This window comes from Papio anubis, chromosome 6 (genome assembly GCF_008728515.1).
Source record: "Papio anubis isolate 15944 chromosome 6, Panubis1.0, whole genome shotgun sequence".
Taxonomy (NCBI): domain Eukaryota; kingdom Metazoa; phylum Chordata; class Mammalia; order Primates; family Cercopithecidae; genus Papio; species Papio anubis.
The window spans coordinates 37,230,378-37,254,815 of NC_044981.1; the positions used below are offsets into that span (position 1 = coordinate 37,230,378).

A 24,438-nucleotide genomic window follows, 5' to 3' on the forward strand; every position below is an offset into this window, starting at 1 on the left:
GAGAGGATCAAGATAGCAAACGGGGGACACATGTGGCTTCCCTCCCACAGAAATGAAATATTTTTAGAAAGCATAGCAACACTGGAAAATAAGAAGTGGGTGGCCATCAGCAGATGGAAAATTTTGAGAAAATCCTGAAAGGTAGGTAGAAGGTGTTTTCAGATGAACAGAGAAAAAAAATATTTGAAGACACATCAGCCTCAGAGCTCAGTCCTTGGCGGTCTTCTCTTTTCTATCTACATGCATTCTCTTGGTGATCTTATGTAGGCCCAAGGTTTAAATACTATCTGTATGATGACTCCGGAATTGTATCTCTAGCTTGGACTTCTCCTTGAAACTCTAGATTCATTACATACAAGTGTTGATTTAGCATGTCCACTTAAATGTCTAACAGGTCCAGATTCACTATGTTTAAAACCAAACTCCTGGCTGGGCACAGTGGTTCACGCCTTTGGGAGACCAAGGCAGGCAGATCATGAGGTCAGGAGTTCGAGACCATCCTGGCCAACATGGTGAAACCCCGTCTCTACTAAAAATACAAAAATTAGCTGGGCATGGTGGCACGTGCCTGTAATCCCAGCTACTCAGGAGGCTGAGCCAGGAGAATTGCTTGAACCCGGGAGGCTGAGGTTGCAGTGAGCTGAGATCGTGCCACTGCTCTCCAGCCTGGGCTACAGAGACTCCACCAAAAAAATGTATATATAAAAACAAAACAAAACAAAAAAACTCCTGATCTCTAGGTGCTCAGGCACAACAACAACAACAAAACAACCCAATAATGACAACAACAAACAAAATAACCATCCCCCAAACAACTTCCACCTATCCTTTACTCTATTCTTTGTCTTATACTCAGATCCAATCTGTCAGCAAATACTGTTGTTTCTACTTTCAGAATACCCCCCAAATTTGTACTTTCATTTTGGCAGTGTACCATTTCCATTGTTTTGATGAAAATGTACAAATAATTAAACCTCTCTTTATCACTGGAATTAAATACGTATTTATCAACAGCCAGATATGAAACATTACATATGTATAATGGTTTGGGAGCCCTGGAGAAATGATTGTTATCAAGAAGGTATATTATAGAGTAAAACTTTACAAATTAACTGTTTTTCATGCCAGGTCTTGCACAGTCAGGTTCCTGGGGCTGCTTTGATGAGTTTAACAGAATTGAATTGCCTGTGTTATCAGTGGCAGCACAACAAATTTATATTGTTTTGACAGCAAGAAAAGAGAGAAAGAAACAGTTCATTTTTTCTGATGGTGATTGTGTTGATTTAAATCCAGAATTTGGAATCTTCTTAACGATGGTGAGAAAAAAGACTTTAAATGCAATTTAATTAGTTTAATTGTTACAGACATAAGTAAAACAAAGCATGTGTTAGTGGATGAATGACCAGCTATCCAGGAGTCATGAGCTGTTCTCTCTTACCGTGTGATTTTTTTAGTAGTCATTATAGCCCAGACGGAAGATAAAATAGTAATTTTTTTCAATTAAAAAATTCAAATCCAGACCTACAGAGGTAATATGCTAATGATAATAATGGATACTGTTTATTGACCACTTAATATGTGTAAGGTGCAGACTAGATGTTCTATGTGCTATATCAGATGGCATAACTCACATAGTTCTGCAGTAACAAACAATGCCTAAATCTTAATTGCTTAAAGCCACAAGATTTATCTCTCTGTCACATATCCACTGTGGGTTGACTAAGGTAGAGGTGGGAGGCCAGGGCTGCTTTGTATGTCCTTACTCTGGTACTTGGCCTGACAAGGTACCTGCTATCTCAATCATTGCTCTTTGCTATAGCAAAGGAAAAAGAGAACATGAAGAATTGTGCTCTGACTCTTAGAGTTTCTTTCCAGAAGTGACACAAAGTCGTAAGTCATTGGCTAAAGCAAGTTTTGTGACCTAACTTCAAGGGGTGGTGGGGTGGGGGAAAACGTGCCGTCCTATCATGCAACTAGCAAGAGGAAGGACCTGAAATATTCTCTCACATGTACACCATATCTTATAGCTACGATAGTCCTCTGAAGTGGGTATTGTATAGCTGACTTACCTGAGGCTCAGCGAGACTTAAAAACTTCCTAGGTCACCCAGCCAGTAAGAGAAAGAAGTTATTGTCTCTCTAACATCAAAATCTGACTGCTTAACCTCCACAATTGGTTTTTCTTTGACACCGAATAAAAGGAAATAAAAATAAAATTTCTGCAATAATTTAACAAGGTCCTGTACCAAAGAATTGTAACAAATTCAGTTACCATGTGATTAAGGGTGAGCTTTGAGATTCAGTGTTGTAAAGATAGAAAACCAAAGGCATGAATAAACGGGAGTTTCTATACTTTTATGTGTCACCAGTTTTAAAGCTGTTATGTGTTTTCCATAAAGTTAAATCTCGAAGTTGCAAGATAACACAAAGCACTCCAAGTTTTTAAATGTCCCCATGGATAAAGATGATAAATTATAGGAAGCAAAATCAGAAATGTTTCTGATACACTTATTGTAAGCAAACATTCAGTAAAGCAGTTAGGGGGAAATAAGAATAATCTGGAAGTGTTGATTGTAACTCAGGAAGTGGGATGAAGAAATGTAGTCAGTGTAAAATTATGGTCTAGAATTTTTAAAAATGCTTAACATGCTCCCTGGATTAAGAATAATATTGGAAATAGCAATTAGGTATTGCATTAAGCTGTGAGTAACTGAAACCTAAAAAAATTGTAGTTTAACATGTAAGGATTTATTCTCTTAAGATCCTTATATGGTTCTGCTCCATCATGAATTCCATCTTCAAGGTCACCTTATGACCCAAGATGCTACAGAAAGCATCACTATCGTGTTGTAGCCAATTGACTGAGTCAACTCCCTTCAAACAAACATCAAGGGTATTTCATACAGTGTGCCCCTTCACATCTCGCGGTGTAGAATTTAATCACAGCAGCTGCAAGGCAGGCTGGGAAATGTAGTTTTTAATCTGGCTGTTGCTGTACCCAACTTGCAAGTGGGCTTCTGTGGTTCAGGAAGGATAAGAGCAGTATTGAGAGGCAGCCTCAATTTCTGTATTTCCAGCCCCTAATAAGGTACCTGGCCTATTGACAGTGCCCAGTAGATAGTCAGGGACTGAAGGATTTTAACAAACTTGCCTAAGATAACTCATTCCTGTTGGCCTTACTTGTCTTTGAATCTCCAACCTTTCCTCTGAGACTTGGGTCTGACCTATCTTCAACCTGTTGCTTCTTAGGAGGCCTTCATTTCCTGTCTGCCTCTACTTTTGTCCTTTTCAGTGGTTTTCCCATCATTCCCTTATTTCCCCTCACTGCCATCTTTATTTCTCCTCACTTCTATGGGTTTTTGTCAGCCAAAGAGCTCTGTAACTGTGACTGCGAAGAATAACTGAAGAGATGGAATAAAAAAAATGCCCAAGGACGCTCATCAGTATAAAATCCTGAGTTTTTTTCTTTTTTCAATAACACACTTTAGACCATAATTATCAGGTATCTATTCAGTTTTGTCTTCTATTATTTCATGTTCTTTTCTATTTTTTAAGGCAGTAGACAGATAGGTACTTAATTTTTGCCACAAAAAATTGCGTGTGACCTTATTAATATCATGAATATAGAAAGATATAAAAGGGCATATGAATATTAGTAAATATGCGTGGTCCAATACACATTGTTTTGAGAAAACAAGAGTATTTTATGAATCTAATATTTTTCAATACCATCTTAAAATCTGAATTAGGGGTCTGAAATATATTTGTATTCAGAAATGAAAGCTGTATCAACAATTAAAAATTAAACATATTTTAACTTTTAGAACCCTGGATATGCTGGGCGCCAGGAACTACCAGAAAACCTAAAAATCCAGTTTAGAACTGTTGCTATGATGGTTCCTGATAGACAGGTATGCACCAGGATTTGAAAGCATAATGTACTTTATGTTGTTTACTTGTTTTTCACTAAAGTTGTTGAAAAAAAATCTCACTATATTAATTTTCAGATCATTATGAGAGTTAAACTTGCAAGCTGTGGTTTTCTTGAAAACGTTATCTTGGCTCAAAAATTTTATGTTCTTTACAAACTCTGTGAAGAGCAACTTACTAAACAGGTAACTTTATAGATCTGCTTACTGCTTACCCACTAGCAATAGTATTTGGTTTTTTCACTTTGCAATTTTCCCTTGATAAATGCTCATCAGTGAGTTAAAATCTCATTGACTCTTTTCTAAAATGCTTTTAGAATTAATTTTACCTATTGGTTGTGTATTTTTAAGACCTTTTTATTTTGAAATAATTGTAGATTCACAGGAAGTTGCAAAGGAATGTACAGGGAGGTGTGTACCCTTCACCCTGCCTTGCCCGGTGTTGACATCTTGTAACTATAGCACAATAACAAAACCAGAAATGGACACTGAGGCAGTCCACAGCGTTCGTTAAGGTTTCATCAGTTATACATGCACTGGTGTGTGTATGTATGTGTGTGTGTGGATATAGTTGTATGGAATATGTAAGATACGGCTCTGTTCTGTCACCACAAGGTTCCCTCATGCTACATCTTTATAGCCACACCCACCTCTCTCCCATATCCCTAACCCATTAACCTTTTCTCTATGTCTAGAATTTTATTGCAAGAATGTTACATAAATGGAATCACATAGTATGTAACCTCTTGGTTATGCATTTAAAAGTCTGTTGTTTGGGCCGGGTGCAGTGGCTCATGTCTGTAATCCCAGCATTCTGGGAGGCCAAGGCGGGTGGATCATGAGGTCGGGAGATCGAGACCATCTTGGCTAACACGGTGAAACCCTGTCTCTACTAAAAATACAAAAAAAAAAAAAAAAATTAACTGGGTGTGGTGGCACATGTCTGTAATCCCAGCTACTGGGGAGGCTGAGGCAGGAGAATTGCTTGAACCCGGGAGGTGGAGGTTGCAGTGAGCCGAGATCCTGCCACTGCATTCCAGCCTGGGCGACAGACAAAAAAAAATAAAAAAAAATAAAAAAAAAAATAAAATCTATTGTTTGTCACTCAGACTGTATCAGACTATATTGTTCTCAAAAGACATTTAAGGTGTGAATACTTGATCATGCAGGTTGGATTTTCCCATGGAATGATCATATTTCAGTCAAAGGAAAGGCAGGAAAGTTGAGCTAATAAACCTTTGCAGCTTAGTCACCCCAAAACTATGGCCTATAAGTATCAGAATCAACCTATATGCGTAGAGTGAGCCATGAGTCTGTGTTTAGTTTTTCAATTAAACCCTCTTTTTGCCCTCTTCTCCCATCTCAGGTTCATTATGACTTTGGATTGAGAAATATTCTGTCTGTATTGAGGACTCTTGGATCTCAAAAAAGAGCCAGACCAGAAGATAGTGAATTAAGCACTGTCATGAGAGGACTAAGAGATATGAACCTTTCTAAACTGGTATCTTCTCTGAATTCTCTTCTTTTCCAAAATTTTAATGTGGTTTCTTTGTATTTGGTGGACAAGTAGGGGTAGGCTGATGTTGAGCTGTGAGCACTCATAATTACAGGGATAATAACTGTGCAAAGCCACCACTGTGCTTCCAGAAGAAAGCAAAAGACCCCATGACCTTGTGTGACCAACATGGGCTATAAGTGCCTCCTTTTATCAGTCGTGTGCAGTGAAACAGGTCATCAGTGGGCTTCAGCTCCAAGATTCAACCTAGTTCTCTTCCGTTATTCACAAAGTGACAAATTCTCAGCATAAGAATCTGGATTCCCAGAGAACCGTGAGAACTTTTTGCTTTCTCTGTATGTGACTAGCTTATCTCAGATATATCTCTCCCAAAACATAACCATTTTTATTTTCCAAAGCACATGGAATATTTACTGTGGAGAGCATGCTGCTTTCATGCTTGTCACAGTTACAGCCTGGTTTTTTTTTTTTTTTTTTTCTTTGAAACAGAGTTTCACTCTGTCGCCCAGGGCTGGAGTGCAGTGGTGCAATCTTGGCTCACTGCAACCTCCGCATTCCAGGCTCAAGCTATCCTCCTGCCCCAGCCTCCCGAGTAGCTGAACTACTGGCACGCACCACCATGCCTGGCTAATTTTTGTATTGTTTTGTAGAGATAGGGTTTTGCCACGTCACCCAGGCTGGTCTCAAACTCCTGGACTCACGTGATCCACCCCGCCTCAGCCTCTCAAAGTGCTGGGATTGCAGGCATGAGCCACCATGCCCAGCCTAGCCAGGTTGTTCTGAATATTTGATGGACAGGTTCATGTGGCATATAAAGATTTCTACATGCCACATATTGTGTCCGTGCCATGGGTGTACAAGATTGAAGAAGAAATGGTTCAGGAAGCTACATTCTAGTTACAAAAACTAACATCTGTGGAGTTCATTACTGTTACAAAGTCTTTTCAGGTGTATTGTCTTATTTGAGCCTGATAGCAACTCTGTGGGATCTGGATGGCTAGCTTGCTTATTGTCATTTCACTTATTGGGGAATGGAGACTAGAAGTTGTAGGATTCCCCCATAATCACCATCAGCTGAGAAGAGGGGACAAAAATTTATAAGATTTTCTGATGCCAAATCCACTGCTCCTGCCAGTATACCTCACTGCCTGTATGACTGACATGGACTGTAAGAGAGGCTTAGACTCCCTAAGTCACTCAGGCTGGAGTGCAGTCTAAGCCTCCCTTAGATAATGGTATTTTGGAAATTCCTAGACAAGTATTCAAGAAAGCATCAGCAAAGCCCTGGAGAATAAAGAGAAATCATAAGGGGTCAGAAGTTGGGAACAGGGCAATCTATGTGTTAAAGACATTGCAAATAAGGATTGGAGTCAGTGTACTCAAACCTACTGCTTATAAGAAAGGCTCAGAACACTGCCCTGATGGACTTTTCCAGCCATTGTTGGATGAAGTCATGCAGGGTTATGGCTATTTCCCCAATTTAAATAAAATATTAGTTCTTTAATCTCATGGGGTTGGGACTACAAATGATCATTTTTAAGGTTAATGCAAATGCCACTCTGTGAGAAGCAAAGCATTCATGTGATAAAGTAATGAGGTGGTACTTTGGAGCAGTAGACTGGGGCAGGAATGTACAACACATTGAATGCTAAGGAACTTTGGGTACAATGTAGATTCAATGGTGATTGTATTAGTCTGTTCTCACACTGCTAATAAAGACAATTTATAAAGGAAAGAGGTTTAATGGACTCACAGTTCCACATGGCTGGGGAGGCCTCACAATCAGCCGGGAGGTGAATGAGGAGCAAAGTTACGTCTTTACATTTACAGCAGGCAAGAGAGCATGTGCAGGGGAACTTCCGTTTACAAAACCATCAGATCTTGTGACACTTACTCATTATCATGAGAACAGCAGGGAAAGACCTGCCCCCATGATTCAATTACCTCTCACTGGGTCCCTCCCACGACACGTGGGAGTTATGGGAGCTACAATTCCAGATGAGATTTTGGCGGGGACACAGCCAAACCATATCAGTGATATTCTGGAGAAAGTACTAGAAAATACAAGCCTGATTAGGAGAGTAATAAGTGGTTCTCTGGGGATGAAGTGATAAGTACTATGCATGTCCCAGCTAGTTGATAACATTTATTGACTGAATGAGTAAATTTATTTTAAACTATGCCACCTTAGGTTGATGAAGATGAACCCCTGTTCCTCAGCTTAATCAATGACCTGTTCCCGGGACTGCAACTGGATAGTAATACTTATGTGGAACTGCAAAAAGCAGTAGCCAATCAGGTTCAGATAGAGGGTTTGATTAACCATCCACCCTGGAACCTGAAACTCGTGCAGGTAAAGACATTTTAATCTATTATCAGTATAATGATAAGTATGTGTTAAACATAGCTGTCTGAATAGAAAAACTCATGGTTAGTCTTACTTGATGTAAATGTTAAATGAAAACATCATATGTACATCATTGCAAAAAGAATACTAAGGGGGATGTGATGGTCCAAGAAAGATAGTATGGATTTACCCTGCCTCGCAGTAATCAAGCAGTAATTTACTGCAGTTGTTACCTACACCTGGGGACAACGTTGGGATGAAATAGTAGGTTATAAAAACTCTGGGGAATGGAACAATCCAGATGGTTTCTTGTGCCAATCTGTTAGTACTGGCTGCAGCTGGGTGCCTCAGTGGGGTGCAGCGCCTGAGGAATCCCGGAATGCTACTTTGCTCCTGCTTTGTGTGTAGACATGTTATATCCTTTGCCTACACTAAAACCTGAATCTTTTGACTGCATATGTTGGTGTCTTTCTGTTCATCACATTTCATCTTTGTGACAACCGTCTAACCACCTTGATTGTATTACCAGTAGAATCAAGAACTTGGTAGCAGAGACACAGGATTAAATCTCTATGAGCTTGATGCTTTGGGAATATTTTCCAGAGTTTTTGGAAAATTAAGGAGCTGAAATTGTGGACATTGTTGAAAACTGCATTTGAAATATTAATATAACAATTCTTATTTTAACTTACTGTTCTTGCCAGATTATAAGATGTGCAAGTATCTGAGACACATCCAAATCTTACAAAGAAATATGTGCATGAGGGAAAAGTGCTTTTCATCATTCATGTACTGGAAACCATTTTAAGAGTTTAAAAAATTTCTGGGAAAACATGATTTTATATATGATATGCATACAGTATACTGAGTTCTAAAATTCTCGCCATCTCAATGGGCGGCGACTAGAATTTTGGGTTCTTTGTTGATGTCAATAACATTGTTCTTGAACATGTCAGGAACAGTGCCTGTTGCTTTTAAACTATAGTTTACAATGGTAATACATTTCTGTCCAAAATGTTAGGAGAATGACTCACTCTACCTCTGATCAGCTGTCAGACCTTTGACTTCTTTTTTTTTTTTTTAATCGAGAAAACTACAGACAGGATGTTATAACAGCGGCTGTCCATACGCCTAGCATGTCTCCTTGAATCTCTTTTAGCATTTCCATGTGCCCCTGCCCAGCTTCTGTGTGTTTTGGCTTCTAATAGCAAAAGGAGGACTGGAGCCATTTTGTTGGCAGGCACAAAGAGTAGGTGCTGCACGGGAGTTTATTTCCCACCCTCGCCCCCAAACCAACCTCTCTGAGAGTTTATGGAGTAGGAAAGTCAAGCTCGCCTGGTTCCAGGTGGAGCAATCTTTGAGATGTAAGTTACACTCCAGTCTCCCGCGGGATCAGGCTCACGTCTGCCCTCTACAGGGCTTTGTCCTCAATCACACCTTACTTGGCTTCTTCCCATTCCTGTCCTGCTTTTCTCTTTTTTTACTGGTTTATCCTGGGAGCACTCCCTGAATAAATCACTTGCACAGGAATCCTCATTCATGATGTACTTCTGGGGAATCAGAAGGCCCCTGTGAAACGGATCTTCACTGTGATGCTCTGCGTTGCTGCTTTCCACCACTAAGGGGCGATATCATCACATTGGATGCCGAGAAAGTTTGCGCATGGAAAAACTGCTGGTTATAGACTAACAAACCAAAATCACAGGGAATACATCACGCAAGAAGCAAAAACTAGATGCTGAGTTAATTATTTCCAAAATGTAATTCAAGCTCCACATTGTTATTACTTTATCACATATCATTTTATAACGTAGTGCTCATTTGCTATGCACATCTAGTAAAACAACATTTTTTACAACTTAAAAATAGTGAACTAGTTACTTTAACGAAGAGCTTATTTAAAGCCTTTAAACTTCAAGTAACTACTCTGAATGTCAACAAGAGACTCATAAATTACATTTTTTAATTTACTGGTTAATTGTGTAGTTATATGAGACGTCTTTGGTACGACATGGCTTGATGACTCTTGGGCCCAGTGGTTCTGGAAAGACAAGCGTTATCACGATTCTAATGAAAGCGCAAACAGAATGCGGAAGGCCTCACAGAGAAATGCGAATGAATCCAAAAGCCATTACTGCACCTCAGATGTTTGGCAGACTGGACACTGCTACCAATGACTGGACAGATGGCATTTTTTCTACTCTGTGGAGAAAAACATTAAAAGCTAAAAAAGGTATACACAAACTTCCTTTGTGATCATTTTTTCCCTGCCAGCATATTAAGACAATATTTCTTTGATTTTTCCATTTTAATTATTTGCAGATGAAAAGTGATTTGCTGTTTTAATTATTTGCAGGTGAAAACATTTTCCTCATTTTAGATGGTCCTGTGGATGCCATCTGGATTGAGAACTTAAATTCCGTTTTGGATGACAATAAAACTCTGACGTTAGCTAATGGAGATCGCATTCCCATGGCCCCTAGTTGCAAGCTTCTGTTTGAAGTCCACAATATTGAGAACGCCTCTCCTGCCACGGTTTCTAGGATGGGCATGGTCTATATCAGCAGCTCTGCTCTCAGCTGGAAGCCAATCTTACAGGTGGGGCAGAGAGATGGGAAGAAGAACCCTCAGGGTCTCTCCACATTTCACTTTCTTAACAAACAGATTCTGTTTCTTTTCTGCAGGCATGGTTGAAGAAGCGCACTGCACAGGAAGCTGCTGTATTCCTGACACTGTATGAGAAAGCCTTTGAAGATACATACACATACATGAAACTAAATCTCAATCCCAAAATGCAGCTCTTGGAGTGCAACTATATTGTGCAAGTAAGATTTTTTTTTGTACATTTACTACTTCGATTTTGATTTTTTTTGCACTCAGTTGCAGTTTACAGCCATCTAAAATAGAAAGTTCAGATAGCCATAAAAATCATTCGATGATGTGACTGTAAAGGCTCTGAGAATTTTGATTCCTCTTAAAGATCTTCTTAATGATCTTACTGTTTTCTCTATTATTTTCACTTCCCAGACGGATGTCAGAGGAAGGGGGAATGAACTATCTTCCCCACTGTCAGGTTTAGTGACCTGTTCCAGAAAGTGTGTCTAATAATGACAGCCAGTAAAATAAAGTAGTTAATTAAAGTAAATTTTAAAATAAAAAACAACACATATGCGCGTGCGTGCACACGCACACACACAGACACACAACTACTGGTTCCATCCTAACCATAGAAGACTTCATTGTCTGGGCACAGTGGTTTACAACTGTAATCCCAGCACTTTGCGAGGCCAAGGGGGGCGGATTGCTTGAGCTCAGGAGTTCGAGACCAGCTATGGGCAACGTGGAGAAACTCCGTTTCTACAAAAATTAGCCAGGTGTGGTGGTGAGTGCCTGTAGTCCCAGTTACTTGGGAGGCTGAGGTGGGAGGATCACTTGAACCTGGAAAGTTGAGTTTGCAGTGAGCCAAGATTGTACCACTGTACTCCAGCTGGGGCTACAGAGTGAGACCCTGTCTCAAAATCAATCAATCAATCAATAAAATAAAAATAAATAAAGTTGGTCACTTCATGGGAAAGAACAGAAAGGGGCCTGTTGTAATCAAGAAAACTTGGGAGGCAATCTTGGCTTTGCAAATTTAGCAAATAAGTTTCCTTATATGACAGATAAGGAAAATCTTTAAAAATTATCTGGACAGTAGTTTGTAGCATTATTTTTTCCCTTTCTTTCTTCCTTTCTTCTTTCCTTCCTCTCCTCCTTCCTCTTTCTCTCTCTCTCTTTTCCTTCCTTCCCTTCCTTCCCTTCCCTCCCCTCCCCTTTCCTTTCATCAAGGTCTTGCCTGTTGCCCAGGCTCGAGTGCAGTGGTGCAATCAATCATAAATCACTGCAACCTTGAAGTCCTAGGCTCAAGCTGTCCTCCTGCCTCAGCCTTTGGGAGTTGTTGGGGCTACAGGCACACACCACCATGCCCAGCTAATTTTTGGATTTTTTTTGTAGAGACAGGGTCTCTCTATGTTGCCCAGGCTGATCTAGGCTCCTGGACTCAAGCAGTCCTCCTGCCTCAGCCTCCCAAAGTGTTAGGATTGCAGGCATGAGCCACCATGTCCAGCCAGCATTCTTTTTTTCCTACTCAGTTTTCCTTATTAGTCTTTGGGTTAAAACAGAACTAATCATAGATCTTCAAGGGCTCTCCTAATTCTGGTCTATAGGTGACCTCTCCTTATACATTCTAGAGCTTTGATTCTCAGTTAAGGGATGCAATCATTTGTGGGTAGGTTAGAAACAATATATAAGGCCCAAGTCAGTGAATTATTTAGTAATTACTTTAAAATGGATAATAGAAGAGAATATTTTATTTTGGAATAATTTTGTTTTGAAAGACTGAGGATGTCTTACAGTAGTTTTCTTTCTGATGTTATAGGGCATTGGCACACTTTTTCTTAAAGGGCCAGATAGTATTAATAAATATTTTAGGCTTTGCACAACTCTCTGTCTCAGCCACTCAGCTTTGCTGTTGTAGCACAAAAGCAGCTAGAGACAATGCATAGGTGAATGGGTATGACTGTGTGTGTGTTCCAGTAAAACTTTATTTACCAAACAGATGGCCAGCCCCTAGGGCCACAGTTTGCTAAGTCCTGCAAAATTTTACAAAGAAATAGAATCTTTGATCTGGAAAATTTGGATAACCAAACTTTAGAACCAGTAGCTCCCTTAGCTGCTAACACCTAGTCTGGGCCTTTTGCTTTCCCTGTAGGAAATTGAGACTCACAGAGGTCAGTGGGATGAGCTGGGGGTAGAAACCACACTAGCAGATTTCCAGTTCAGCATCCTTTCTGCTAGACCATGCTGCCTGTCGAAAGCAGAATAGCCTTTCTCTATGTGCAGTTGGCTATAGGACCGTGATCAAGCAATAGCTTGAGATATATCTGTTTTCTTCGCTTCCTCCCTCCTTTTAATTTTATTACTATTCACAATTTTTTATTTTCAAAATTTTAATTTAAAAATTTATTTTATTTAAAACATTTTCAGTCTCTCAATCTTCTGGAAGGGTTAATTCCCTCCAAAGAGGAAGGCGGTGTTTCCTGTGTCGAACATCTTCATAAATTATTTGTGTTTGGCCTAATGTGGAGTTTAGGAGCCCTTCTGGAATTGGAAAGCAGAGAAAAGCTCGAAGCCTTCTTACGGCAGCATGAAAGCAAGTTGGACTTACCAGAAATACCTAAAGGCTCAAATCAAACCATGTATGAGTTTTATGTTACTGATTATGGTAAGCACACTGAACTATACCTTAAATGAAATTACTTTTTTTTTCAAATGAGAAAAATATAAGCTTTCAGAAACTCTTCTATGAGGGAATATTAAAATAATTATGAAAACATAATTGTTAATACCATTTTGAAAAGGGCATGTATTTGAAAGAGAGTAGAATTTTGCATATTAGTTGTGCCAGAGACTGATATTGAGACTCTTGACTTCTCCTTTTGGAGTGGGCTCAGTAAAATCTGGCACAAATAAGTTAGTAATACCTTGTACATCATCTACTTTCTGATGCTGGAAGAGGAAAGGTAGCAGCATGGAGAACACAGATTCTTCGTAATGCAAAGCATGCTAATATAAGGTAAGTGGCAGTCGATGTAGCACACTGGCAGTGGGAAGAGCTGAGAAGCAATGAGAAGCACACATCACAGGACTTTCAAAGGGCTCAGGAAGTGGAAACTGGGGCGAAAGTTGAGCTAAAAACCATAGGGCTGGTTGTAAGTCTGTTTGAGAAAAAGACCTCCTGGGCCTCTTTCCAAAGCCCTGCTGCCAGACAGTCAGCCTTGCCCGCTCTGGAAAGACTAAAGAGTTACTGTTTGGATAGTGTAAAATAGAGGGTTGCCTAGACCTGGGGACACCAGGCACATTTAAGAGTGGGAGAATCATACTGAAACTGGGGATTACGTGGGAATTTGTGCTTGAAAGGGACTGAGATAAATACATTTTTTCAGTGGGCCATCTTTAACCAGAATGGCCAATAATTCTATTACATGTGTTAGATGCTGCTAAAGGTTTGAGATGGCAAAAGAGCCCTCTAACTCAAAATGCAAACTAACAAAGGAATCTTTAAATCTAGATATATACTCCCTTAGAATCCAGAGCCAAGCTCCTCCACAGAGGTGCCTTCTGAGCAGCCGGAGTTCTATGATGTTTGAAGGTTCAAATCGCCTCTCTCTGAGCACCTTGTCCTTATTCAGAGGCTGGGCCCCAAGTTACTCAGAGAGTGAAATTCATCAGCAGCAATTTTCCAACCGTGGTGAAGCCTTGGTTAGGGGATTGAGATGGCATCTAATAAGGATGCCAATAAAATAATTACCTTCCTCTGTGCCATCAAAAATATGCATTGCTACACTTCCTAAAGAGCAGTCCACTGATGTTTGTGGCATTTTCTTCCAAGTAGCTAGGACTGGTTCTGTAAGTTTAGACAGTGGTGTTTTCTTATTTTAATGGAGATGTTAACAAAAGGTTGGCAATAATCTAGACTCATATTCCTTCTTCAAGCTCGTCCTGAAGTGGTCTGTTGACTAAAATATTGAGGGGTTGCAGGCATTCAGTCTTGCCACCCTAAATAACTACTTTTGATGAAATTTACTTGCCCGAGCATTTGTGGCCATGAAATGAACTAAGATATTATGTACTTAGTGGTTATTTAGGGCCCTAAGGTGTCCACTCCAGCTGACTTCTAGCCAGCCCTTTCTTAACTCATTCTTCATCCATCCTTTTAATTTTTTCAGGGACATTAACATCTTTGGAGAAGACTTCATTCTTAGATTTAAGATTAAGTAAGGAGACTTATGCTTCCAGACAAGATGGAGTAATGGGGACTGGGTTTAACCTCTTATGTTAGAAAGACAGAAAACTGGACAAAATGTGTAAAACCGTTTTTTTCAGACATTGGACAACAGGCACTACAGGACTGAAATCATGGAGGGAAGTGAAACAAGGTGACTGCACTAGTTTATTGCGTGGATGCGGTTTCTAGCAGCAGCTCAGGGAGGGAAGATCAAACAGGATTGGCTGTCTCACCAAAATGTGGAGGCAGAGGTTGATTTGGGAGAGGCCAAGGTGGCTGGAATTTGCAGGGCAGAGCACCAGAGAGGAGAAATCTGCACAGGGAGGAAGTGTCAGAGAACAACAGAAACGGATAGACAAATCCACAGTTACAGTAAAGGTGTCAATATTCTGAATAATTGATAGAACAAATAGACAAAATTAGTAAATATATGGAAGACTTTAACAACACTATCAATACCCCTAATTCGAAATTATAGAATGCTTCAGCCCAAAACAGCAGAATATACATTCTTTTCCATTGCACAGAAAACACTTACCAAGATATTCTGGGTCATATAACAATTCTCGATAGGGAGACTTTAAAGCACTTTATGTCTTTACTAGAAAAGAAGAAAGGTCTCAAAACAATGATTTCAACTTCTTCCTTAATAAGTTAGAAAAAGAAAAACAAACTAAACCCAAAGTAAGCAGAAGAAAGAACAATGATCAAAGCAGAAGTCAATGAAACAAAAAATAGAACAGCAACAGAAAAAAATCAATGAAACGAAAAAGATGGACCTGAAAAGATCAATAAAATGAATAAATCTCTTATTAGAGACATCAGAACAAAAGAGAAGACTTACATTACCATAGTCAAGGATGAAAGAGAGAACATCACTACAGACTTCACAAACATTAGAAATATGAAGTGAGTATATTAGAAACAACTTTACAAAAACACATTTGACAATGAAGATGAAATGGACAGATTTCTTGAAAGATATAAACTACTAACCATCATCAGGAAGAACTAGATATTGCACAGCATGGTGAATATGGTTAATAACAGTGTGTTGTACATTTCAAAATCGCTAGGAGAGTAAATTTCAAATATTTTCAACACAAAAAATGATAAGCATTTGAGGTGATTGATATGTTAATTGGCTTGTAATAATTCCACATTGTATCCATAAACTGTAACATTTTGTTCCCCATAAATATATACAATTATAAATTGTCAATTTATAATAAAATTTAAAAAGAAGAAATAGATATCCTAAATAGCCCTGTATCTACTAAAGAAATTGAATTTGTAGTTAAAAACCTTCCCACAAAGAAAAACACCAGGCCAAGATGATTTTATTGGTGAATTCTACCAAATATCTAAGGAATAAATAATACCAACTATACACAAACTCTTCCAAAAGATATAAAACATAAACTAGGAAGAAACACTTCCTACCCCGTTTCATAAGGACAGTGTTACCCTGATACCAAAGCCAGAGAAAGACATTCCAAGAAAAACGAAAACAAAAACAAAAACAGCTATAGACCAATATTCCTCAGGAACATTGACGAAAATTTCTTAATAAAATTATAACAAATCCAATAGTATACAAAAGTCCAACTGTGGCTTTTATTCTAGAAGTGGAAGATCAACATTCAAAAACTGATCAATATAATCTGCTATATTAGACTAAAAACTAAGCAAGCTATAAACAGTCATCTAAATCAGTGAAGAAAAGCATTTGGCAAAATTTGACACTCTTTTGTGATGAAATAGGAACTTTATCATTCTGACAATGTCTATAGAAAACCTACAGCTAACGTTACACGGAATGGTAAACAACTAAACACTTCCTTCCCAAGATCAGGAACGAAACAAGGATGTCTTTCTTACCTCTCTTCAGTTTCATTTCTATTCAACGTTATTCTAGAGGTTCTAGCCAGTGCAGTGGGGGGGAAAATCAAATGTCTGTAGATTAGAAAAGAACAAGTAAAGTTCTCTCCATTTGCAGATGACATGACCATCTGTGGAATCTTCAAAAAGTTATTAGAACTACTAAAGGATTTTAGCAAGGTCACAGGACAAAAGGGCCATACATTTGATAAGTTATATTTCTGTATGCTCACAACAAACAATTGAAAATTGAACTTTAAAAATACCAGTTAAAATAGAACCCAAGGCTGGGTGCGGTGGCTCATACCTGTAATCTCAGCACTTTGGGAGGCCGAGTGGGGTGGCTCACCTGAGGTCAGGAGTTCGAGACCAGCCTGGCCAACATGATGAAACCCCATATCTGCTAAAAAAATACAAAAAAATTAGCCAGGTGTTGTGGTGCGTGCTTGTAAGCACAGCTACTTAGGAGGCTGAGGCATGAGAATGGCTTGAATCTGGGAGGCGGAGGTTTCGGTGAGCCAAGATTGTGCCACTGCACTCCAGTCTGAGAGACAGAGTGAGACTCTGTCTTGAAAACACACAAACAAAAATAGAATCCAAAAAAGAATACTTAGGAATAAATTTAATACAATATGTGTAAGATCTGTATACTAAAACTATAAAACTGTGCTGAGAGAAGCTAAAGAAGGCCCAAATAAGGGGACAGATTTTATTTAAACATTATTTAAAGATTATTTTGCTATTTGAAATAGCAAAATCTAGCCAGTGCAATGGGGGGAAAAATCTCTTTTGCTGTTTAAAAGTCACTATTAAGAAAATGAAAAGCCCAGCCACAGACTGTAAAGTACTATTTGAAACATATATATCTGATAAAAAAAAAATTATCCAGAATATGTAAAGAACTCCTATAATCCAATAACTATCAATAGGCAATGAATCTAAATTTTTAAATGGGCAGGAAATTTCAATTGTTACTTTGCTAAAAAAGATAGGTGAAAGGTGAAAAAAGAATGTGAAAGATATTCAACATCATTGGTCGTCAGGGAAATGCAAATGAAAACCCCAATGGGGTCTGGGTGCGGTGGCTCACACCTGTAATCCCAACACTTTGGGAGATCAAGACGGGTAGATCACTTGAAGTCAGCACTTCGAGACCAGCCTGGCCAACATGGTGAAACCCCGTCTCTACTAAAAATACAAAGATTAGCCGGGCTTGGTGGTGGGTGCCTGTAATCCCACCTAGTCGGGAGGCTGAGGCAGGAAAATTGCTCGAACCTGGAGACGGAGGCTGCAGTGAGCTGAGATCACACCACTACACTCCAGTCTGGGCCACAGAGCCAGACCTTGTTTCAAAAAAATAAAAACAAAAAACCCCCACAATGGATATCATCACACAGCCACTGGAATGTCTACAATTAAAAAGGTTAATAATGCCAAATATCGGTGCGGTAATAGAGCACGTAGAGCCCTCATATGCTACAAAATGGCACAGCCACTTTTGGAAAACAGTTTGGCAGTGTTTTAGAAGTTAAACATACTTATTTTTGCTTACTTTCTCAAGAAAACATGAAATTGGGGTTATTACTCCAATGATGAGTATTCGTTCATCATTGTTTTGCCAATATCAATGTGTGCCCTCTTTCCATTCATTCTGTGTCCACAGTAACTTTTGAGTATAATTCTGAATCATTGTATAAGCTTTTTGAAGACATTTAAAATAGAGGCTAAATGCAATTCAATTTGAATGGCAATGATAGGAATAATGCTAATACAATTTGCCTAGCAACAGCAATGGTACGGTACCATAGATTATAAGGAACATCCAGAGATGCTAAAATGTAAATAAATTTTGAAATCAATTTTTTTTTTTTTTTTTTGAGACAGAGTTTCGCTCTTGTTGCCCATGCTGGAATGCAATGGTGTGATCTCGGCTCACCACAACCTCCACCTCCTGGGTTCAAGTGATTCTCCTGCCTCAGCCTCCTGAGTAGCTGGCATTACAGGCACGCGCCACCAGGCCCAGCTAATTTTGTATTTTTAGTAGAGATGGGGTTTCTCCATGTTGGTCAGGCTGGTCACGAACTCCCATCCTCAGCTGATCTGCCCGCCTCGGCCTCCCAAAGTGCTGAGCCATTGCGCCTGGCCTTGAAACCAATTTCTTATGGCAAATACTCTGTATCTAGTAAACGGTTGACTCTTTTTTTGGTCTTTCCCATTTTTCAGTTGATGTGGCTTTTCTGTTAGGTATCCATTACATTACTGGGTTTACCACCAGCTGATTTTAATTCCATTTCAGGTGCGGTTTCTCTGGATGGGTGATTTAGCAATTTAAAAGCCAACTTTACAAAAAAATAACAGATGCTGGAGAGGTTGTGGACAAAAGGGAACGCTTCTACACTGCTAGTGGGAATGTAAATTAGTGCAGCCATTATGGAAAGCAGTTTGGTGATTTCTCAAAGAACTTAAGCCAGACCTACCATCTGACCCACCAATCTCATTATTGGGTATACACCCAAAGGAATGTAAATCGTTCTACCATAAAGATGCATGCATGCATATGTTCACTGCAGCACTATTCACAATAGCAAAGACATGGAGTCAACTTATATGCCCATCAGTGTTAGACTGGCTAAAGAAAATGTGGTACACATACACCATGGAATACTATGCAGCCATAAAAAGTATGAGATTATGTTCTTTGAAGAAACATGGATGGAGCTGGAAGCCATTGTCCTAAGCAGACTAACTGAGGAATAGAAAATCAAATACTGCGTATTTTCAATTATAAGTGGGAGCTAAATATTGAGTACACAGGGACACAAAGAAAGGAACAATAGACAGTGGGGTCTACTTGAAGGTTGGGAGTGGGAAGAGGGTGAGGATCAAAACGCTGCTTATTGGGTACTATGCTTATTACCTTGTGATGAAGTCATCTGTACAACAAACCTCGTATATCTAACAAACCTGCACATGTATCGCTGAACCTAAAAGTTTTTTTGTTTTTTTTTTTGAGACAGAGTCTTGCTCTGTCACCCAGGCTGGAGTGTAGTGGCTGGATCTCAGCTCACTGCAAGCTCCACTTCCCGGGTTTACACCATTCTCCTGCCTCAGCCTCCCGAGTAGCTGGGACTATAGGCGCCCGCCACCACACCTGGCTAGTTTTTTGTATTTTTTTAGTAGAGACGGGGTTTCACCGTGTTAGCCAGGATGGTCTCGATCTCCTGACCTCATGATCCGCCTGTCTCAGCCTCCCAAAGTGCTGGGATTACAGGCTTGAGCCACTGCACCCGGCCCTAAAAGTTTTTTAAAAAGCTGACTTTATAAAAAAAGGCAAAACAAATTATCAAATGCCGTAGACATAAGATAAGCAGATATGTTAACATGTTTTAGGAAAACATTTTAAATGTTTATATGATTCTATTGATTATTTATAGCACTTAACATTTTTGTATCATGAGATAACTTTCACAGAATATAGTTCCATTAAAATGAAATTTTACTTCTTATATAGGTGATTGGGAGCACTGGAATAAGAAACTTCAGCCTTTTTATTATCCAACTGACAGTATTCCAGAATATTCATCAATTTTGGTTCCAAATGTTGACAATGTTAGAACAAATTTTTTGATAGACACCATTGCAAAACAATATAAAGTAAGTTTAATAGATAGTTCCTTAAATGATCACAAACCACCCATGGCCACGGGAATATGCACCTATATTTTCTTCCAGCACTTTTATAGTATACATTTTACATTTAAATCTGTAATACAACTGGGACTTATTTTTGATGGTAGATGTAATTCTAAAAAGTTATTAAAATTAGTTATAGGCCGGGCGCGGTGGCTCAAGCCTGTGTAATCCCAGCACTTTGGGAGGCCGAGACGGGCGGATCACAAGGTCAGGAGATCGAGACCATCCTGGCTAACACGGTGAAACCCCGTCTCTACTAAAAAATACAAAAAACTAGCCGGGCGCAGTGGCGGGCGCCTGTAGTCCCAGCTACTCGGGAGGCTGAGGCAGGAGAATGGCGTGAACCCGGGAGGCGGAGCTTGCAGTGAGCTGAGATCCGGCCACTGCACTCCAGCCTGGGCGGCAGAGCGAGACTCCATCTCAAAAAAAAAAAAAAAAAAAAAAAAAATTAGTTATAATAATGTATAGAAGACTAGCCCATAGAAAAGATACTAGAAACTAAACATGTCATAATACCTTTCAACACGCTTATCCTACGATTGCAGGCTGTTTTGCTCACAGGAGAGCAGGGAACTGCAAAAACTGTCATGATTAAGGCCTATCTGAAAAAATATGATCCTGAAGTACAGCTATCCAAAAGTCTAAACTTTTCATCTGCCACAGAACCAATGATGTTTCAGGTAAAATCTATCATTTGCTGTAATATTATAGTATTGTAATATTATAATACATTTTAAGTTAGTGGTTACAATAAAATGTGTATGCATATAAAATGTAACAATATTATATATTCAAAAGAAATGATGCTGCACTTGGCATTCAGCTCTTTAGCTTTCCTAAGACTAAGGTTGAAGCCAAATCCAAATAGCATAATTTGATCTAATATTGAGACTGCGGCTGAACTTTGGATCGTATCTACTGTAATGTAAATGAAGGATAACACTCCAATGCCTTATTTTTAAAAATTTAACAACATGTATTTTAATAAATTATATGTATACTTAGTAAATGCATAAGTAAATTATATTCTACTCTGACAAGAATGCTCATTAGTTTTAGAAATATGGATTAAAATCTAACACATAAGACAAACCATTTCCTTCTCTCTAGAGAACAATTGAAAGCTATGTGGATAAGCGAATGGGAAGCACGTACGGGCCACCAGGAGGGAGAAAAATGACTGTATTTATTGATGATATTAATATGCCTGTGATTAATGAGTGGGGAGATCAGGTATGGCTGAAATATCTCATATAGATGATCCTGAATTTGTATTTTTATGTGTGTGTGTGTGTGTATATATATATATATATAAAAATGTTAATAACTTTGTTAAAAACTTTGTTTTTAAGTCTGCTGCCAATCCTCAGTCTTTTTCTGACTTCTCTGTTATAGCTGAGTTTCTCATTTCTTAAATCCCTATGTGTTTTTTTTGTTTTTGTTATTTTATTTATTTTTTTTGAGACAGAGTCTCGCTCTGTCGCCCAAACTTGAGTGCAGTGGCATGGTCTCGGCTCACTGCAACCTCCACCTCCCAGGCTCAAGCAATTCTCCCTTCCTCAGCCACCTGAGTGGCTGGGATCACAGGTGCCAGCCACCACGCCTGAATAATTTTTTTTTTTTGAGACGGAGTCTCGCTCTGTCGCCCAAGCTGGAGTGCAGTGGCCGGATCTCAGCTCACTGCAAGCTCCGCCGCCCGAGTTTACGCCATTCTCCTGCCTCAGCCTCCCGAGTAGCTGGGACTACAGGCGCCTGCCACCTCGCCCGGCTAGTTTTTTGTATTTTTTAGTAGAGACGGAGTTTCACCGTGTTAGCCAGGATGGTCTTGATCTCCTGACCTTGTGAACCGCCCGTCTCGGCCTCCCAAAGTGCTAGGATTACAGGCTTGAGCCACCGCGCCCGGCCAATTTTTGTATTTTTAATAGATTCGTGGTTTCACCATGTTGGCCAGGCTGGTCTTGAACTCCTGACCTCAGGTGATCTGCCCGCCTCGGCCTCCCAAAGTGCTGGGATTACAGGCATGCGCCATCGCACCCAGCTCCTACGTGGTTTTCCACAGCAAATGCTTCCTGTCTCTTTGGCTACTTGACTTCAGTGTCCTTTCTTAGCTCCTGTCTTCTGCCTTTTCCCAGGGTTTCATCCTTGCTCTAACCTCTTATTCTGCATCATTTCTGAGGAGTACCTGATGTTCAGAAAAACAAAAACAGAAAATGAAAAACCAAACAACTATTTATTTATTTATTTAACGGTGCCACACACCGTGGTCCTAGTTGTGATCATCTATCCACCGAGGTCACTCCCCATTAGAAGACCTCACCGATGTTGCCAGAAGTCTGCATGCTCCTGGTGGGATCCCCAACACCTCCCTCCCACCGACCTACACTGCCTCATTGACACCATCTACTTTGGCTCTACCAGGACAGTTCCCATTTTGCTCTTTATCCCTGTTCACCTCAGACACCGCTACAAGCTCAGTACTCATCCTGAAGGGAAAAACCAAACAGTTCTGTACGACCTGTGTCTGCTCCAAGGCAGATAGACCTCAGCAGTTCCTGGAAGGCGAGGAGGGTGGAGGCATGTTTAGGTCAGGTTCATGCTTATCTTCCATAAGCTGAAGTGCTCCTGAATTCCAAACTCACGTATCCAACTAGGGGTGTCTGGTTGGATCGCAAACTTAACACCTCCAACACCTGCTCCTCCAACAGTCCTCTCTCTCTCAGCAAACAGCACCTCCACAGTCACTCTGTTGGAAAATTATGTTGGCTCTATCTTCACACTGTATCTGAAATTCGACCACTACTCATCACCTCCATTGCTACCACCTGGCGCCACCCACCACCAGATCTTTTCTTGATCATTACAAATGCCTCCTCACTGCCTCCTGTTTCCCTAACCCTTCTCAGCTTGTTCTCATATCATCAACCAATGAAAACAAGAGTCAGATCACGACACACTCTTCTGGTCGGCATCCTCCAAAGAGGCTTGTAGAATATAAATACCAAAATCCTTACTATGACCCAAGACCCTATACATTTTGACCTCTTCCCATGACTCTTTGCTTCCACCACATTTACTGATCTTTGTATACCCTGCAAAGGTTGTACAAAGTATGCAAAGGTTGTACAAAGGTTGTACAAAGTTGTGCAAAGGTTGTACAAATATGGTGTTCACTCAGCACCTCTGCATTTGCAGTTTCCTCTGCCTAGAATGCTCTTCCCCTAGGTATCGAATTGGCTTGCTTTCTCACCTTCTTCAGGTCTTGGCTTATATGTCATGTCAGGTGAAGCCTCCCCTTCTCTCCTTGAATCACACTCTTGAGCCCCTCCTATATTCTACAGAAGTCTTAGAGTATACCATTTTATTTCCATATCAACATGCATTTGTACATCTTGTCTCTCACCACTAGAATGTGTGCTTCATGAAGACAGAAAATTTTGTCTATGCTACAGGAGAGGCTGGCACACAGTAGTCATTCATGAAATGTTGGTTAAATGAAAGATAGTTATATTTGAGGTGCTTGTGTGATATCCACTAAGAGATGCTCAATAGAGACTTGAATATACAGGTGTAGAGCTTAGAAGAGAATCTGAAGCTAGAGTTACAGGTTTGAGATTCTTTAGAATATAGGATTGAGATAGCATTTCCTGGAATAATGAGAAGAGGAAAGAGTGCAGGATGGAACCCTGGAGAACAGTTACATGTGAGGGATGAGTGACGAAGAGTGGCTTAGGAAGTGATCCCAGAGCCCTGAGCTGGACCTGGAAAGAAACAAGCCTCTGAAACCAAGAGAGAGAGCATTTTCAAGGAGAGGGGTTGGCAGTGTTGGAGGCTGCAGAGAAGGTAAGATGAGAACATAAAACCAAAAGCCAAAACAGTTAGTAATATATTCAAAGCTCAGGATTGAAACCATCCTACATTCTGATCTGAAGGTTTTTAAGTGTTGAATGTTGAGTATGAAAGATGTCTACAATAAAACTTGTTGTAACTTGGAGTACTAATGCAATTTAATGAAGTATCTTATAACTCATATATCTAACTTTATTTGGAAATTAGTTTGATCATTGTGGTGAAAGGCACCTTGGACTTGAACCATGCATGTTTAACTTACGATCTAGAGTTCATGGGTGGCATCATTTAAGTCAAATTACCTTGAAGGTGATAATTGACATTAACAAACACTTGTTGATAAGAGTTGAATTTTTTTTTTCTAATCTCATTTGTACTATTTTACTGAAGTTATGGAGGAA

At 39.7% G+C, this 24,438-nt stretch overlaps 1 protein-coding gene across 5 annotated transcripts in view; it reads left to right on the forward strand.

The window, feature by feature from the left end:
- The window catches only part of DNAH8 (dynein axonemal heavy chain 8), a 319,842-nt gene that overhangs the window by 149,806 nt on the left and 145,598 nt on the right, over positions 1-24,438 (forward strand). For 4 of the 5 annotated variants that reach the window (XM_031667069.1, XM_031667067.1, XM_031667071.1 and 1 more), the window contains exons 45-56: positions 1,129-1,316; positions 3,824-3,910; positions 4,007-4,114; positions 5,295-5,429; positions 7,636-7,797; positions 9,778-10,024; positions 10,148-10,389; positions 10,476-10,616; positions 12,817-13,054; positions 20,010-20,152; positions 20,737-20,871; positions 21,302-21,424. In XM_031667069.1, coding sequence (XP_031522929.1) covers positions 1,129-1,316; positions 3,824-3,910; positions 4,007-4,114; positions 5,295-5,429; positions 7,636-7,797; positions 9,778-10,024; positions 10,148-10,389; positions 10,476-10,616; positions 12,817-13,054; positions 20,010-20,152; positions 20,737-20,871; positions 21,302-21,424 — 1,949 coding nt within the window. The remainder of the gene's footprint in view (positions 1-1,128; positions 1,317-3,823; positions 3,911-4,006; positions 4,115-5,294; positions 5,430-7,635; positions 7,798-9,777; positions 10,025-10,147; positions 10,390-10,475; positions 10,617-12,816; positions 13,055-20,009; positions 20,153-20,736; positions 20,872-21,301; positions 21,425-24,438) is intronic. The other variant, XM_031667072.1, reaches the window with a different exon arrangement.